This window comes from Solanum stenotomum, chromosome 10 (assembly GCF_019186545.1).
Source record: "Solanum stenotomum isolate F172 chromosome 10, ASM1918654v1, whole genome shotgun sequence".
In the NCBI taxonomy this organism is placed as follows: Eukaryota; Viridiplantae; Streptophyta; class Magnoliopsida; order Solanales; family Solanaceae; genus Solanum; species Solanum stenotomum.
The window spans coordinates 54,837,710-54,855,930 of NC_064291.1; the positions used below are offsets into that span (position 1 = coordinate 54,837,710).

Sequence of the window (18,221 nt, forward strand, 5' to 3'; positions counted from 1 at the left end):
TGTCAGATTACATTGGGTATGTTGTTACTCTCTCCATCCACATTTACTTGTTCATTATATTATAAATAGATGTTCATTCATCATTTAGTTTTTAATGTATCCTTATTATTAACAATAATTATTTTTTGATATATTTTTAAAATTATTGAATATCATTTTATTTATTACACTTTAAGAGGTATGTCAAATCAAAATTGAACAAGTAAAAATGAATCGAATAACTTTTATATTAGGATCCCTTTATATTAAGTACCCTGGCCATAAGAGTATGTGAACGTTCAACTACATAGCAAAAACGGAAATAAATTACCTCTTTTTTTTCTTCTAAAATCTTAATTATTTGAGATAAACTCAACTTGCCAAAAACGACTGATGTATTAATAAAAGCACACAAAGTTAGTTACCTTTAGTTAAGACTACAATAATAATTGTTTAACAATTTAGGATTTTAGATAAAATGATATTGGAGTAGGCAAATCACTGAGTTGGAGTCTTGCTAACGATTTGTGTGATTGGTTAAAGAAGAAAACTAAACTTGCGCTTAAGATAATATCATTGTAGATTATTGTGACTCACATTTAAGGGTGTGATCTAGTGATCAATAAAATGAATTCACAATATGGTCTCAAGTACAATTTCAAAGACAAAAACTCTAGATAATCTTCTCATATGTCCTAGCTTTAATGAATAAAGCTACTCGACACATGTGTCAAAACTAATCAAGGTATACACGAGCTTACTAGGACATCACAAAACTACGACTATTAAAGAAAAGTCGTTTACAACTCTTTGCTGCCGTTGTAGGCAGATAAATTCTAGTGTACTTGATTTCAGCATTACATGTGAAATCCAAGAGTCATCAGATTGATTTGGTCAAATATCTTGTTGGGTTCATTATGTGACTAGACACATATACTTTCTTGGATCCATTTTAATTTTAATTATCGTGCTTACTACAATTTACTTGTCCAAAATAGTTCTCATTTGTGGAGAGAATAATGTAACTAAAACATAGTATTAAATTAAGATTTCAAAAAAGTACAACATTCAATAAAAACCCACAAAATGAAATGTGGAAAGTGTAGTTCCCAAAAAACTCTAGGCTATTATTGAGATCAACAAGTAATAAGAAAAATTTAGTAAAATAATCATTTTAGTTGAGGGACGTGTGAAAAATTAAAACATGACAAATAAAATGAACCCAGAAGTAGTATGTTCGTATTTCTCAAAAGCTGGTCCATAATGCTCATTAAGTTCCAGCTTATGTCATAACCACTTGATAAACTTTATACTATTTTTGTCAATTTTTAAAAAGCAAATGATTTAATTCCACATATAAAGCACCATAAATCGTTGGAATACTCCCGACTAACCATGATCATCAATGGCGTTCTCCCTAGCAACCAGATAAATATGCAGCGATGATAAACAACCAAAACAAACCAACCCATGAACACCATTTTCACGTATGTATGTATGTATAAATCTATTTTTTTGGGAAGAGATCTGAAACTACTTTACAACGTGAATGACTTATATCGACTCCAGAAACAAGGCTTCTTGTTTGCTGTTCAACCCCAGTTCGTCCAGAGACAGGGTACTCTCTCCATCACTGAAAGCACGCCTTGGATAAGGTCTTACCTGCATGTAGTAGACATTGAATTAGCAAATATTCAACATCAGTTTCTCTTTTTGATAGCTGTGGTGTCCGAGACAGACAAACTGCAAGCAACATGACTAATTTCGCGGGATACCCTGCTACCACCCACCAACACAATTACCAGGTAACTCGGTCCACCAAGACTTGGACAGATGAGAATAATTACCTATTGTTTTTACCTTCATTGGGATTTGAACTAACTCGTGGTTCTCAACCCACTTCATATCTTGATCACTAGGCTACACCCACCCACCCACACTATCTAAACCAAGAAAAATGAAGTACACAACCATTTTTAAACGTGTATGAACTCATTACAACACAATTATTTCGCAAAACACAATTACTGTCAAAGTGGAAGTTCCTAACAATTTTGAATGTTGAAACAACTCTTGAGCAACAGACTGAGGAGCATTTGTTTAAAAACATGCATTATCCAAACCCCAACAAATAGGAAAATACCACTCTCAAGTTAAAGAGAGTTACCAATCTATATGTGCCGGGCTTGATCACTCTGCCAACATCAATGTAATCGAAAAGACACTGCAAAGCACACGTTGATCCAGTTAATCATTCATAAAATAATACCATAGAATCTGCAATAATCATGTCACCTGAACACCAATATACCTGTAATCTATCAGATTTGAGAAAGCGTCGGCCTCTGCGGCTGCCATCAGGCATACGCACAACAAGATTCACAGCATTCTCGTTATCTGCTTTGGGCTCCTGAGGAAGAGAAGCTTCTTTTGCTGCTAATTGTCTCTCCATTTCCTGATCAATAACTGAGTCAGGGATTCTAAAGTCATCGGATTATCTAGACATTACTTACTACAGAGATGAGATATGGGTTTCACCAATACCTTCGAATTTAATAACAATCACAGAGAAGGAGAAATGAGATTTTTGTGTGTGCATGTACAAACACCCTATGACACGTACAAACAGAAAGAGGCTGGGGGCATATCACTCAACTAAAATGAAAATCGTGTTGAAGAACAATAATGATGTAAAAACAGATAGTAAAAGAAGATTGAATGACAAGAAATCCACATTACTGATAAAGTTTGTGAGGGACAAAAGTGCACGGGTTTCAGTGTTCCTATTGTTTCCCCCTTTTTTAGGCCAGAGATATGGTGCTTTATACCTTTTCCTCCTCTGCTTTCCTTTGTAATTCCTCCTCCTCCAGTCTCTTCTCTTCAAGTGCAGCTTCAGCTTCTTGCTTGGCCTTCAATTCCTTTTCTCTATCAGCTTGCAATGCAGCATGATATTCATCATCCTACGTACAATATTAGAAGCAGAATCAGGTGAGTAATAGCTAAATTTAATTGCAGCTGAGGGCTTAAAATGCTAACCTGCTGTTCTCGAAGTAAACGCTGTGCCACAAGAGACGGAGATGGGGCACGAGGCATGCGCCATTGATAGGGGCCCATAGGTCCATCAGCACCATTCTGAATAGGCTGATGAGGTGCAGATGGCAAACGATACCCAGTACCCTCAGGTATTCCGCCAAATATTGCTGCTTCAAGCATGACAGCTTCATCATGCTCCAGGGATGACATGCCACCCCACTTCAAGGAAATCATATGGAAGTACAGGGTAAACATATGCACAGTCCAGAGCCAAAATGACTATGTATGAAGACATCTACCACTAAAACAGCGAAAAAAATACCTCATCAGACTGGAAGTCAGCACTGTTTCTTGGGGAGTGATTAAGATTCTGTCGAGGACTTGATAATGGGCTAACAACACGTTCTTCGACATCCTGAGCTGTTTCAGAACCTGAAGATATAGGTTTTCTTCTGCGCCAAACCAGTGGTTCCTCTTCTAAATCTTCAGCTTCATCTTGGACGGATGAACTCCCCACCTCTGATCTAAATTGCCTGGGGAAACTAGTTAGATAATCCAAAAAATGCAGAAACATGCTCTCTTTACTCTGACAAAGTACATACATGAGGGTAGGTGTAGGTTGAAGCAAAGATGCCCCGCTTGCAAGTGTGCGACGGGTAAGCAATGTGCAAAGAGATACATAGAGAAATTTTATCTTCAAAAAAAAATATTACAGACAATAACCAGTACCTTCCATTTGAAATTGTTGATTTTCCATGCTCATTCTCTTCAGCTAGCTTATAACCTTCTGATTCTGGTATAGCTTTACTTTCTTCATGCATCGCTTTCTCCTGCTCAGCAGCCTAAATTTCCTCAGTGTTAGCATGAGAAATACCAGCTTAGGAAAAAAGTATAGCAATAGTAAAAACGAAACCTTCAAAGACAAAGAGACTGCATGTGCAAGTTGAACATCCTCTAGATGAGACTCCCTTGGTTGAGGCCTTGGATCACTTAGATCCTGTAGCATGACAAAGGAATATCAATGACTGAAAGCGGAAGAAGCTCTAAGGACATCACAACTAGCAATATCACTACATACACTGTTGACGTCAAATTGTTGGGTCGACATTTCAGCGTCACGTCTGGAAGCTTCAATCGCAGCACGAACCATTTCCTCCTCAATATCATTGGCATAGTCTGGCAAGACATCACCACCAGGAGCACTTGGTCCTGAGAATACTGCTGTAGAGTCACCGCCAAGGATATCATCATTTGTTCTATCACGCCTGGCAGCACGTGTTGCCAGAGGACCTGGAACTACTTCGTCATCGTCATCGTCCTCATCAATTATGACAGTCCCACGAGTTTCTGGGCCTTGGGTCTGGTCAGCGTCTGTAACATCTTCAATAACAGGAGCATTTCTAGAATGACCAGATTGTCCATCCCCATCCTTCACCTCAATAGGGATCTCTCTTACTTGTCTTGGATGTGAAACAAATGGAGCACGGCTTGTAAGATCGGTGTCAAACACACTTCGAGTGAAACTAGGATCAAGAACAGAGAAAGCATTTGGACTTCTAGAAGAGGAAAAAACTGAAAAGGGAGGTCTGTGAAATTCCTCTGTAATCGGATCATCTATTTCCATATCATCCTCGTGTGGAGCAGCAGCAACAGGTGCTGGATGTACTCTGCATAATTAGAAACAATCAGCAACTGACAGTAAGTAAGATCATTATAGCTTCCGACAAAATTAATTAAAGGAAGAAGAAGAAATAATCAGCTACCAAACAAGCTCAATGGGGGAACCAAGGGACGATGTACTAATGAGACCAAGGACATGTATTACTAACCTATTGATGTCCCCCTGGTTGAAATGTGCATTCACAGCTTCATTCAGATTCCCGCCATGCTCCTATCAACACAACATGTAAGATAAGAAAACTACTCCATTCAAAGAACAAACGAACAGATATATGGAGCTCCCATATCAAGTGCAGTGGTTTTTATGTCAAGCACCGAGTAATGACAATGGCAGAACATTTGCAAAATATGTCCTAAAGATGCAAAAGACACACTAAAGTGCATCTCCAACCTTATATCAATCAATAGATTGTCTAGTAACTTCTGTGTGATGATAATAGAATACCAAACTTCAAGAAGATAAAACACACCTGCTTTCTCAAAAAAAGATAAAACACACCTGATGAAAGAAAAGCACTCGACCAAAAACTACCATCTCACGGATGTTTTTTCATGCGTACATTTAAGCTTCCACTACAAGACTCTTGGCTTTCTTTATTCCAGGTGGCGGGGAGTGATTAAGCAAAAGATGGGTCATGTATCGGAAGGATAATATGGTACTTAATTAATTTAATATTAATTGTGGGGGAAAATGAAAATTTGATTACCATCATTTCCTTGCAGTAGATTCTAGATCTATCGAGTATGGCAGGGGAGGCGAACCAAGATCCTATGAGCATTAAGTTCAGTTACACGCGCAATTTTTTTTCTCAAAAATATATAGAGAAGACAAAAGGACATGATGGCATTGCTTAGATTCTCCTGAAATTCTATCATTTTCTTGACTACAACTTGATACGTCACATGTATGTTTTGACCAGATCACCTCTCCATTCATCTCCCTCTTATACCGGTAAGACGGGACTGAAAAGGAACATAGAGTGGAGCACTCACCCATAGCCAGGCATGCCTTATTTTATTTTTTTGGAGGGGGGTTCTAGATGAGAACATGGTTTTATGGAATATCACCTATCATTGTCTACATAAAATAGTGGGATTTTCTTTTCAAATTCAAGGCTTTGGGATTCCAAGAATTCTTTCCTGATGATTATCAGAATGCCTAAGGCACAAACCCATCAAATTCAAAAGTAATCCACAAGGACACATATATTAGCTAGTATTTAAATAAAACTCATATAACGTCTGGCTGCAGGATGTTTGCCGCTAGCCACTTGTGGGTCTTGTGGAAAGAGAGTAATAGAAGGAACTCTCGAGGTATTAGATCATCATAGATGATTTTATACATTCGACGATAACCTCCTTTTGTCAATAAGGTAAATAATTCTATTGAAGTGTTTGGGAAAAAAAACTGTACACTTGTTGCATACCCCAAAAAGATACTGACAAAAGATATTGTTTTCTATGAACATCATCCAATCTCTTCTACAAAGAGGAACCTCATGGGTCCACCAAAAAGAAATAAGGAATAAGAGGTTATTCCTCGACTGTCAAAATCAATCTCTACACCTTCAAAAGCTTTCTTGTTTCTCTTTCCTAACAATCCACACAAGTGCTAATGGAGAAACCCTCCATGCCCAGCATTTTCTCCTCCATCTTCCATAGTCCCAACTACACGACCTTCTTTCAGAAAACCTGGCATCACCCAGATAAACCAAACCATTCACACCATAAGCAAGAAGCTAGCCTACAATGTAGAAGAAGGTGATCCATGTCTTCACCCAAGCCCTTACACATATAAGGGAAGGAATAGACTTTTATTCATAGTTCCTCTGGTGCATCTTTGAGGTTGCTGCTGTATAGAAAGCTGGGTGACATTTGTAGAGAGCAATATAATTGTGTAGGTTCTATAGTTTTTGGTACACGGTCTTGTGTACGAATGTTTTCTCCCTCATTACTAACTTATTTATCTTGTAAAATGATATTTGGCTGCACAAAACACTAGTACTCTACAACAGATGAAATAGCTCCAATTTAGAAAACACAAACCAGCAAAATTGAACACCACAACCAAATAGAGACCTCTCTCCAGATCCTGAAGAATAAACTGTATCAAACAGCCAAGAACCAACTTCTCCTCATTACACTTGCCGCAATAAGCCCCACAATCAGCAGCATTAAGTTATCAGTCACTTCGTCCAGTTCATATCCAATTCATCCAAATATACATCATGATACAAACTACAAAACCAGTAAAATTAACTCCCTCTAAACCAATTTGTTTGGAATTTTTAGCTTGTAGAGAGTCAATTTGACAAACTTTTGGAGCTTAATTGCAGTTGATTTATCCATACTAAGAAACATAACTCTCCACATTTCAAAATCGTGAAAGAATACATTAGATATTTAGATCGAATTCACTTAGTTGGCAGCTTGGAGAAACAAAATGTGTCAAATGTTTTGACTGTGGAAAGTGGTTCTGATTACACAAATCAAACATTAATGTCTAAACAATAAAATACTAGATGAAGCTAATATCAGGAACTGCAGACAATCTGAAATCCCCCGATTAGCAACTTCAGTAACCAGAACTTCAAAAAATGTTTTCTTATCTAAATTTATTTTCTTAAAAATCTAGATATCCGAAAACTACACAAAAATACTTCTAGTTACAATTCTCCTAATACCATACTAAAATAGTTTCAAAATGTTGATCAAAGTTCTATAAGTTTGAATCATAGGAAGCAAAAGTGCAGATGAAGTAGCTGATTACATTTTTTTATTAGTTGAAGTAGCTCATTAAAATTAAGTAAACGAGAATAAATTCTAGGCATTAAAACACTAAACTGAATGAAAATCAGGAACTCAATACAATCACAGTAATCTATTAATTTACACAGAAAAGTAACTTACCAAGCAAACACAATAAACCTCAGATGATTGATTACAGCACAAAAATTATCAATTGCAAGCAATTAAGTACTACACTAAGCAATAATCATAAGCTAAAAACAATCCGAAAACTCTTCCGCTAACAATCGCAGTAAATCAGAACTGCAAAAAAAAGAAAAATCACCTCAAGTTTCTGAATAGCGGTGGCTTCAGAAACACCAGTAATGCTCATGAATGTCTCGATTTCTTCTTGATTAGGTCTCGCCATTTTTCCACAAAAAAATTCCCCAAAATTCTGCAGAAGAAACAGAGATTCTCCGATCTTTGTAAACAACTGATTTGTGAAGGAAACGTGAAAGAGTAAAATAGATAGATAGTATTTGGGGGAAACTGAAAGAGCAGGAAGGAATATAATTATAGAGGGATTGAAATAGAAATTAGGGTGAAGTTTGAGGGACTTACAAGTAAATAAAGTGAAATTGCTTGCTCCTTCTATAATGTTCTTTAACTTCCACGACTTTGCTCGTAAAAAAGTTTATAAGGCCCTTGACTGTAAATTTGGATATCTTGGGGAATAAGTCGATTGGGGACTTATAGTGTGATTTGGCATAAATGTAGGACCAAAAAGCTCGAAGAAAGGAAATAAAATAATCTTTGCTCCCAAGTGAAGGGATCCCTATTTTTATTTTTAAATAAGTATATAACACTAATCACTATTATTGATATTAAAAAAATATTAGAAATATAATTCGAATAGAATACCTTTAACCTTTAATTAGAAAATTCGAAAAAAATGAGTTTTGAAACTTATTTTGAATATATATCTCTTTTACTTTTTAGAAAAAAATTGGAATTTTGCGAGTGGATAATATATTCTAATTAATTTTTGAAATTTTGTGATAAAATTGACCAAATGAACAAGTGATATTTTTAATTTACTTTCAAAATCTATAGTAAAACAAGAACATAGTCTAATAATATCGATAGAAAATACTCACATGATTTTAATTTTTGCTATCCTCTTCCTCGGTCTTCCAACAATATAGATACGTTTATTATTATTGTTGTTTTCATAATTATGATATTTTAATCAGCTTAAATACACTTTATTAATTTCATAATATATTTGTCACTTTCTATCCGCTATGAGTACTAAATAAACGGGTTCACTAAGAATATGACATTGACACAGGAAAAAAAAATTCATCTACTATTTTTTTTTATCTATATTGGATTTATATCAAAATCCCTTTTTATGGTATGAAACACGAATAGTTTTGCTTTGTTATTTCCTTTCTCTTTCTCCATTTGAACATAAGAATAAAGATTAGGTAAGCTTTAATTTTATAACCCTTTTTGGTCAATTAATTCCTATTGGCAAATACCCCACATGATAATTTTGAAAGAGTTATGTTTTCATAATAGTCTCCAAACAGTGGCAAATTTACAGCCAAAAAATAGGGCACCCGCACCCGTGGTCTCTTCGTAAAATTAGATATTTTATATGTATATTTTTTAAGATTTTGTATAATATTATATTCTTGCACCCGTACTACAAGAAGTCTAAATGGTCCACATGGTTAGATGTTGAGCTTTTGGCCTTGAGGATTAAGGATCAATTCTCACTTCAATACATTTTACTTGGTGCACCCATGTTCGAAAAATCCTAAATTCGCCTCTGTCTCCAAATATGTCGATCAAATTGTTTAAGTCAACGATTTTAATATTAAATAACTTTTATTAGCTTCATTTTTCGATAATAAATAAAATAATATTAAGAGATAACTATCATCATTTCATGTAATATTTTTTGGAGGAATACCAAAAAGATGTTTTTAATGAATCAATCAATTTATGCATCATATTTCATGTCTTAAAGTTGACTGGAGTTTTCTACTTTCCTGTTCTTCATAAATTTTATATGCTTTAGCAAAATTACAGTTTTGATAAGATATANTCATCTACTATTTTTTTTTTATCTATATTGGATTTATATCAAAATCCCTTTTTATGGTATGAAACATGAATAGTTTTGCTTTGTTATTTCCTTCCTCTTTCTCCATTTGAACGTAAGAATAAAGATTAGGTAAGCTTTAATTTTATAACTCTTTTTGGTCAATTAATTCCTATTGGCATATATCCCACATGATAATTTTGAAAGAGTTATGTTTTCATAATAGTCTCCAAATATGTCGATCAAATTGTGTAACTCAACGATTTTAATATTAAATAACTTTTATTAGCTTCATTTTTTGATAATAAATAAAATAATAGTAAGAGATAACTATCATCATTTCATGTAATATTTTTTGGAGGAATACCAAAAAGATGTTTTTAATGAATCAATCAATTTATGCATCATATTTCATGTCTTAAAGTTGACTGGAGTTTTCTACTTTCCTGTTCTTCATAAATTTTATATGCTTTAGCAAAATTACAGTTTTGATAAGATATAATTTAATAGGCATTTGTTTAAAAAAAAAGATTGAAAATATTCTTCCAAACTTTTGGAAAATCAGGCACCAAAATAGAGGAGTGTTCCACCCCTATTTTGAAGTTCCTTTTAGTTTTTATCCTCAATTTTGATTTTTTTTTTTTTGGTATTGTTTATTTAATGGAATTCTACAGATTGAAATACTCTTATTTATTTTAGGGGTGTTAATGGATTGATTCGGATTGATTATTTGTTAAAATTAAAATTAAATTATTTTAATTATTTTTTAAATTTAAAATCAAATCAAAGATAATTCAATTTATATTTATCTGTTTAATTATTATCATTTCTAATTATGTTTGATTTGACTGTTCGATTAATAATCATACACAAAAATAAAATTCAAACACAAGATGGAAAATTAAAAAACAAATTAATTAGCAAACAAAGGATAACCAAACAATTCATCAGACATTCGTTATGACCCTACAAACCTTGAAGAGGTTTGATTTTTATCCACCAACAAGAAATTAAAATTGATTGTTATTGCTTTTTATTTTATTTTTGTTGGTTTTGGACTTGGATCCAAATTGGCCTTTTTGTTGGACTTCTTATCTTGGGCTCATTTGTTTTCACAAACAAATTATAAATAAAATTTGATATATATATAAGATGTTTAAATTATTTATAAAAAATATTATATTATAAATATATGCATATAATTTGTTAGTTCGATTTAATTATTTCTTCGAGTTTTTCGAAATCAAATCATGAATACCCCTAACTACGGCTATGACTTAAATAGTAATGCTATCGGTTATCCATGAGTATGTTGCGCGCGCTAGGCCCAATTAAGTGACCAAAGCCCATCTAAATTCACCACACGAGTCGTCACAAGTTGGGCATTTCTCCGGTTCGAAATTCGTTCGCTGCAACTCTGCTACCACAGCCATTGGAGCTGGATCTGGAAGCTCCGGTGCAGTAGCAATAATGAAGGAGGAGGAGAAGAAGAATATGAAAACGAAGCCACACTTTTGGAGATGGGCAGTAGCATCAGTGATCTTCAGATTAGTTCTCATTTACTTCCCCAAAAACCTTAACTTAGCTACTCGTCCAGAAGTTTCCACTCCGGTCACCAGTCTACGCCGACGTATTCACCTTTCCGGAATTCATAATTATTCATACAGAACATCCATGTATAAGTATAAGTATTTTGATTAACTTGTTTTTTTTTTTTGGTTTTGTTTTTTACTCTTGACAGTGGCAGAAGGTTACTGGTTAACGCAGTCATCGATGTCGCCGTATGCCGGTACGTTTCCTATATTTCTATACTTTCAAGTGAAGCTTAATACACCCTCCGTTCATTTAAGTGTCATATTTAGCATAAGAAGTCAATTTAACTAATATTCGGAGCTAAGTTGAATTAGATTATTTCAATATGTTAAATTTGTATTTTAGATAATCTAAACATATAAGTTGCAATCCTTTGATGAAATTCCATCTTAAAGTATTGGTAAAAGTTCATATGGTTTGACTTCGAGAAGCCAAACATGACAAGTAAAAGTGAACTGAGGGAGGGAGTATTTTTTATTTTCATGATTGTTTAATTCGATGTGGTCAGAGTTTCACTTGTTTGATGTTTGATGTTTGATTTTGATTGTTTTGGAAGGTTCTATGTATCATGGTTCACCGCTTTTGCTCTCGGTTCTCGGTCCGCTTACAATGAAGAAGTAAAATATTTAGCTTCAGCTAAGCATTTGTTCATACGTTCACACTCTGTTGTTGATTTTTTCCTTTTATTGTGACTTATTTTGTTTGTTCTTGATGTCATTGGTAGAATTGAAGGACAGCCTTATCATCTTCTATGCAGGTATTATCTCTTTCTTGCTTTCCACAAAAATACAAATACTCATTTAAGGCATATATATTGGCGTGGATGTATAATTAAGCTTTGCACTCGTTAAGTGTTAACTTCGTACATCATTGAATTTTGGAAATAACATTTAAAGAACTTCTTGCTAACTCCTACACGGAAAAAAATGATTGGTTACTATAGAATCTTTAATGGCTGCATTGTATTAAAGATCATACAGTGATTATCGTGTGAATGGGTTTGTTAATGTTTTTCTAAGGAACTTTAATTAATGGCATTTTCTTTTATTCTTGATTCTATATTCATTGTCCCTAGCTGTCACTATATCAATTAAATGTGGTGAGGAGTACAAGAAGCGCATGGAGATGGAAGGGTGATGATCATTACCCTGTTTTACTGTATAATTAACTAAATAAAAGCATTCAGTGTAAACAGTTAAGCTCTTTCCAGAAGATCCAAGTAAGAGTAATGATTCTGACTTCTGAGTAGCTTTGTATACCTGCACTCTCAAGAAGGATTGTTGGTTGACTTCCTTGAAACTTCGGGGAGCTGTTTGTAAATTATAACAAAAGCTTGTTTGCTATGGTTCTTGTTATTTCCTCAGGAGAACTGCTTAAAGCACAAAAGTTGGTTTGCTGTATACTGCTTTCATCATCATCACTTGATAGCACTTAATTCTTTCTTTCTTTACCTACATATTTTCTTTTAAATAGAGAAGTTCCAGATAAGTGTGTGGGGTGGGGTGACTGAATGTGCTTTTAGTAGAATGATGATGAAAAGGTATTATAGAGTATGGTTATCAAAAAAAAATTAAGTTTCTTAGAGTGTACAAAGAGTTTTCCTTTGGAGAAATTAGACTCATTTGGACAAACCAAAACAGAGAACACACTTAACATGAGACAGACGTCATACAGCTTGAAACGAGTTACCTGCATGTAACATGTTTCCATTTTTGCATTACTTCAGTCATCAGTGCTGAATAATATTTTGTCCTGTTAATCTTGCCTGAGACTATAAAATTTGCAGATAGAAAAGATCTCATGTTGGGTTTTATCTGTTAATTCCTCATGCAGCATTATTTCTGAGTAGCTCTTTAAAAATTATGAAGTCACATGGACATTCAACCAATTTTTGGATATAGTTTCGTTTCTGTGATTGCAGATTTCATCTCTGCCATGTTAATCCGGGCAATTGGCCTTAAACTTCGCATGGCATATTGTGAGAGATTAAAATCGCTGGGTTTGGGGAAGCTCTTTGAAATTTCTGGTGAATATTCAGCTTTAATGCCGAAATTTATTTGCTTCTTCACTAGTTAATGATGCAATAACTACCATTCTTTTGTTTCAGAGATTCTACCATCAGAGGACATTGCAGCTCTTGTGTACTTGTGGAACCCCTTAGCCATAGTCACATGTGTGGGTTTCAATACAACCCCTGTGGAAAATCTTTTTATTATCTTGTCACTTTATGGAGCCTGCATCCGTAAGAAGTCAATTATCCTTTTTATATGTTAGTGATTTTTTTCTTTTCTTCTTTTTATATAGTTTCCTCGCCACTCCATTTATCTTCATATTTGCTTTCATTGAAGGGGAAACTTAGCATATTTGCTCCTTCCTTCTTGGTGCTCTTGATAGGACATACTCTATGATTTTCATCTTGTTGTAGTGAATATAGCTTTTCATTTTCCTTTTCAAAAAGAGAATTTCTTATGGTGCTTGTATATGAACTGATTAATTAACTCGTTCGTGTACAGGAGTAGCCCCATTGGCAGCTTTTGGGTGGGTTGTAGCATCTCATTTGTCTCTCTATCCGACAATTCTGATTATACCTGTAAGTTTTTCTTGTCATAATGTCATAAAAGGCTGAAATATTGCTTAAGTTTAAAAGGAAAGAGTGGAAATACCTATTAAGTCTGTCTTCTTTAGTTTGTGAACATCAATGTTTATGAGTTCTTCTAATTTCTATTAGGTTCTTCTCGTTCCAGGTAATCTTGCTGTTAGGTAATGGTCCAGATGCAACCCCAAGGAAATTGTTCCTGATGTATAAGAAAGACGAAGGCGACAACTCAAGTAAAGGCCGGGTGGTAAATGGCTTATCAGAACAAAAAAAATTCTCATGGAGACCAGTTGGACTCTTCTTTGTCTGGGTTTTTATTTGGACCTTATATACATTGGTTTTGTGTGGCATCTTTATGAGAAACTATGGTGGCCTTTCAGAAATGTTTAACAGGTACTAGTTATTTTCTTGTGCTCGTCATTGCCTAGACAACCTTCACTTCTAAATATTCAATTGATCTGAGTTTAAAAGGAGGGATATTGATAGAAAGGATTCATGTAGCCAAGACTTACTAGCTCTGGATCATTTATTCACTTGCAGGACCTATGGGTTTATTCTTACTGTTAAAGATTTGTCTCCAAACATAGGTGTCTTGTGGTAAGTGACTATAGAATTGCTTTCTCCATGAATTGTCTCTTTTTTCAGTAACCTCTTTGTGCATCTTGGCTGCAGGTACTTCTTTGCTGAGGTCTTTGAATTTTTCAGAGATTTCTTTCTGATTGTTTTTCATGTGAACATCCTTTTCATGATACTGCCACTGGCCATAAGGCTAAAGCACCGGCCGTGTTTCTTGGCTTTTGTTTACATGGCAATCTGTTCAATGCTTAAACCCTATCCTTCAGTGAGTACTCTATTTCCTAAGTGAATCTTTAATGCCTAAATCCTATCCATTACAGATCTCTATTTCCTGAATTTCACTTCACTCATGAATATTTAAAAAATTTAAATTTGGTGTTTGAAGATTGAGCACTTCAATCTCTTACATCGTGAGATAATTGTCAATATGTGAAATTATGACGTCTTCAGGATAACTGGAATCATGTTTGTGATTCTTTTTTCCCTTTTTTTTTTGCGGGGGTTGGGTGGGGTGATCATTCTACAATTTGCAGTCCCCTTTTGTAAGAGGATGTGTGAAGACTGTGTAGTTGGGAGTTTCTTGATTTTTCCATTGTCGGTAGGATAATGAATTTATCATCTAGTAACTCTTATCTAGTTGTGAAGTCTGTCTGACACTTTTGGTTCAGTCATGATGCTGTCATACATGTATCTTTCTATGTTAGTATGGATGACAATGGGGCAGGGGCAGGGCGGGGCAGATTACGTCCTTATCGGGACATGGAGCGAGCAATTAAGTAGGGCGGGGCAGGGTAAATTTATTCTTAAGAAATAAATAACAGGGCGGGGCAGGTGCAGGTCAAGATGATGGGTTCTGATTTTCTCATTATCGGTCATTGGCATTTGTAGCTAGGAATGGTATGGAATTTGAAAATATACTAGCAGTCCATTTTTATGTTCTTCATGTAACTTATAATCATTATACACCAGTACTCTATTCACAGTTTACACTGATAACTGTGAACACTAATCTAGGAAGCAACAAATAATTTGGATTCTTTTGGGTCAAAGATTTGATAATTTGAAGTTAAGGCACAGTAAAATTCCTTTACGAGTTATCATTTTTTTTTTCCCGGTGCTTCTTCACATTTTTAAATTCTATGTGGACTATATCTGGATTAAAAAAAATTAAATGGGGTGGGGCAAGACGGGTCTAAGCAGAGCCAGGTAGGGCAGGGCAAAATCATGGAAATTGTTAAATAGGGCAGGGCGGGGTGGGTTGAAATCTTAGTGGATCAAGGCTTGTCCTGCCCTATCCTGCTCCGCCCCACCCCATTTACACCCCTATATGTTAGGCTGATTCTGAAATTATGTTTCTGAGATTTACCTTGTTTGACAAAGCATAAACTGCTTTTACAAATGCTTAGCATGATTGGTTAACTATCAGATACTATCTCTTGTAGCTGTGCTAAACTTATTCAAAGTTATAAATGGTTGTATCAGTTTTACTAGTCTTAGCTTTCATCAAGTCGAATAAATTGCTCAGTATTGTATTTGCTTGTGTTTTTTGCAATACATTATGATCATATCTCGACTCCTGCTTAACCTGGTTCAAAATTGATCAGGTTGGGGACTCAGCTCTGTACTTGGCTTTGTTAGCTTTGTTTTTCAATGAGTTAGCAGGTACTAAGCTTACCCTTTTCACTTGATTACGGTCCTAACTGGATTATATCTGACCATTATACTCATTGCAGAAATGCAGTTTTCCTTCTTTCTCTTCTGCGGATTTGTTGGAGTTTCCCTTCTTAGTCCTGTGATGCACAACTTGTGGATATGGAGGGTATATGCTTATGCATTATTGCTCCTAGTGTATTTTAAACATTAAGGTAAAGCCAGATATGCATTAGGTGCTTATTCAAATAATTACTACCTCTGCAGGGTACTGGCAATGCCAACTTTTACTTTGCAACAGGAATGGCTTATGCTTGCTTCCAGGTTTGCTTTTGTACTTATACTGGAATATTTGTTGGTATGTATGGCCTGTGAAACATGTCATGCATTAAGAGAGTTCCGGGTCAAATCAATTGATATCTGACCTGCGAGACATTTCATGTATTAATTATTCAAAACCTGCTGGTGTTACTTTGTATTCTGTCTTTGTCATGGAATACTATGCTTGACAGCTAATGGTGTTCTAGTAGAGTGACATGGCTTCCTCATAGATAAGAAGGTTGTGTAATCATGGTTTTGCTTGCTAATCTAAATGTACTACTTCTATAATCACCTTATTCTATCAGTAGGGCAACACATTCTTGCCTTCATCTTTTCTTAAGCAAGAAACCAGTCATGTGAGGACATTGTAGGTCACGCCTTTCTGTGGACATTGAGCATTAAGTTTGAAGCCCTTAAACCTGCTCTTACCAATGCAGTAATCAGAGAGAAGTTGTCTAGACATTGAATATATAGGAAGCAGTAAGTCATTCATGTTGTAACATCATTTCTGAGGTTTGAATCCCTGTTGTTTAAGTTGATAATTTGACTAGTCTCTTCTGAGGTTAGCTGGACTCCCTTGCGCAGTTTTGTTCTATGGAGTTTCAGCAGATCATTCAAATTGCATAATCACACACCCTAGCTTTTGGGACCCTGCTCCTCATGTATATTTGTTTATTTTGATGTTATATATTCTTACCTGTGCAGATTATATTGGTTGTTGAGAGTGTGAGTGCTATGTTGAACCATGACAGAAAGATCAGAAAGTTGGTTGCAGCTACATAAGCTTGAGATCTAAACACTATATAGGAGTGAGCATTTTTTGGCCAGACAGATCCATATTGCCGTTGGTTGCAGTTTCTTTAGATCAACTCCTTTGCAACTTAACTGTGTCCGAGTTTGCTTCCATGATAGAGTTTCTGCTTATGGCCTATGGAATGGCCATTTAACGGATGTGTCATAACACGCGATAACTCATACCGAACCATTGAATTCGGGCTTTTACACGCAAGTTGTATACTAATGTAATCTCTCTGATCGATTATAATTTACTATGTGCTTGATTCTATTCTCATCAATTGATACATGGCTTGATGGAGCTTAGCAATAATGGCGTTGCTTATTGCCTAGCCTGACCCCAGTCGACATATTGTCTAAAGGACACGGAGCAAAATGAGAAAGCAGTGCATGAAAAAGAGATACTCTAAGCAAGAATTGTTAGATGCACTTTGCTATGCTATTCCTAGTCTCTCCATGGAAAAAGTATTCACTTGCTTACAACATCTTCATTCACTCGTCTTGCTATTTTAGAATGGTAAAGATTCTTCATTCGAGTTATCTTCATTTGCTCCTTCACCCATTTTACCACTCCTCAGTCTCATTCTTATTAGTACATTTTTCTCACGTCGATATACTAGAACAAAATAAGGAGACACTGAGTAGCACTAGTTAGAAGACAACTATTTGAATTGTGCCTTTTTGGTTAAGATGACTATTGCCTAATCCAAGTAAAATACACAAAATCATAATTGGGCTGACTTTATTCCGTCAGCCCAATTATCTGTAGGACTGCAAACCGGAGAATGATATTTTCTTGTGGAAACAACACAAATTCTGCTAGTTTAAATCGTAATTATGTTCAGACACAGTAGTTTAACAAATTATCTTTCGTACCACTTTTTGTTCGCTATATACATGTATCTGATGGGCTTAGATAGATGCAGGTTAAATTAGGTGCAATTTGTTTTAGATACATTATATTCAAGCATGATTTGCATGTATTTGGAATATACTGACTCTCTCGTTCGCCTCTAACTTATCTAGCTTGTCCCTCTCTTCTCTCACTTGCCTTTACCCTATTTCGCTCGCCTCTCTCACTATGTATCTATATTTCAAAATTTATTTGAGTTTCACAAATCTTATGTATTTGTATATCCAATATCAATTTCATGT

The 18,221-nt window shown here is 35.2% G+C and overlaps 2 protein-coding genes across 3 annotated transcripts; one reads left to right on the plus strand and one right to left on the minus strand.

Moving 5' to 3' along the window:
• Positions 1 to 1,309: 1,309 nt before the first annotated feature.
• Positions 1,310 to 8,019, minus strand: LOC125841454 (plant UBX domain-containing protein 8). 2 transcript variants are annotated; one of them, XM_049520590.1, is made up of 11 exons: positions 7,766 to 8,019; positions 4,842 to 4,903; positions 4,091 to 4,679; positions 3,926 to 4,009; positions 3,742 to 3,854; positions 3,335 to 3,536; positions 3,016 to 3,231; positions 2,808 to 2,939; positions 2,291 to 2,434; positions 2,147 to 2,203; positions 1,310 to 1,641 (listed from the first exon to the last, which is right to left on the minus strand). In XM_049520590.1, exons 1-11 carry the CDS (start codon positions 7,847 to 7,849, stop codon positions 1,534 to 1,536), a joined length of 1,791 nt encoding a protein of 596 aa, XP_049376547.1. In that variant the 5' UTR covers positions 7,850 to 8,019; the 3' UTR covers positions 1,310 to 1,533. The 2 variants fall into 2 exon arrangements, with proteins under 2 accessions (XP_049376547.1, XP_049376546.1); XM_049520589.1 differs by having other exon boundaries at positions 3,335 to 3,545.
• Positions 8,020 to 10,891: 2,872 nt separating this feature from the next.
• LOC125841853 (uncharacterized) lies at positions 10,892 to 17,343 on the plus strand. The gene is made up of 14 exons (XM_049521037.1): positions 10,892 to 11,165; positions 11,277 to 11,324; positions 11,685 to 11,745; positions 11,853 to 11,885; positions 13,030 to 13,154; positions 13,236 to 13,370; positions 13,642 to 13,718; positions 13,873 to 14,117; positions 14,265 to 14,321; positions 14,397 to 14,565; positions 15,905 to 15,962; positions 16,034 to 16,119; positions 16,218 to 16,274; positions 16,977 to 17,343. Exons 1-14 carry the CDS (start codon positions 11,006 to 11,008, stop codon positions 17,052 to 17,054), a joined length of 1,389 nt encoding a protein of 462 aa, XP_049376994.1. The 5' UTR covers positions 10,892 to 11,005; the 3' UTR covers positions 17,055 to 17,343.
• Positions 17,344 to 18,221: the final 878 nt, after the last annotated feature.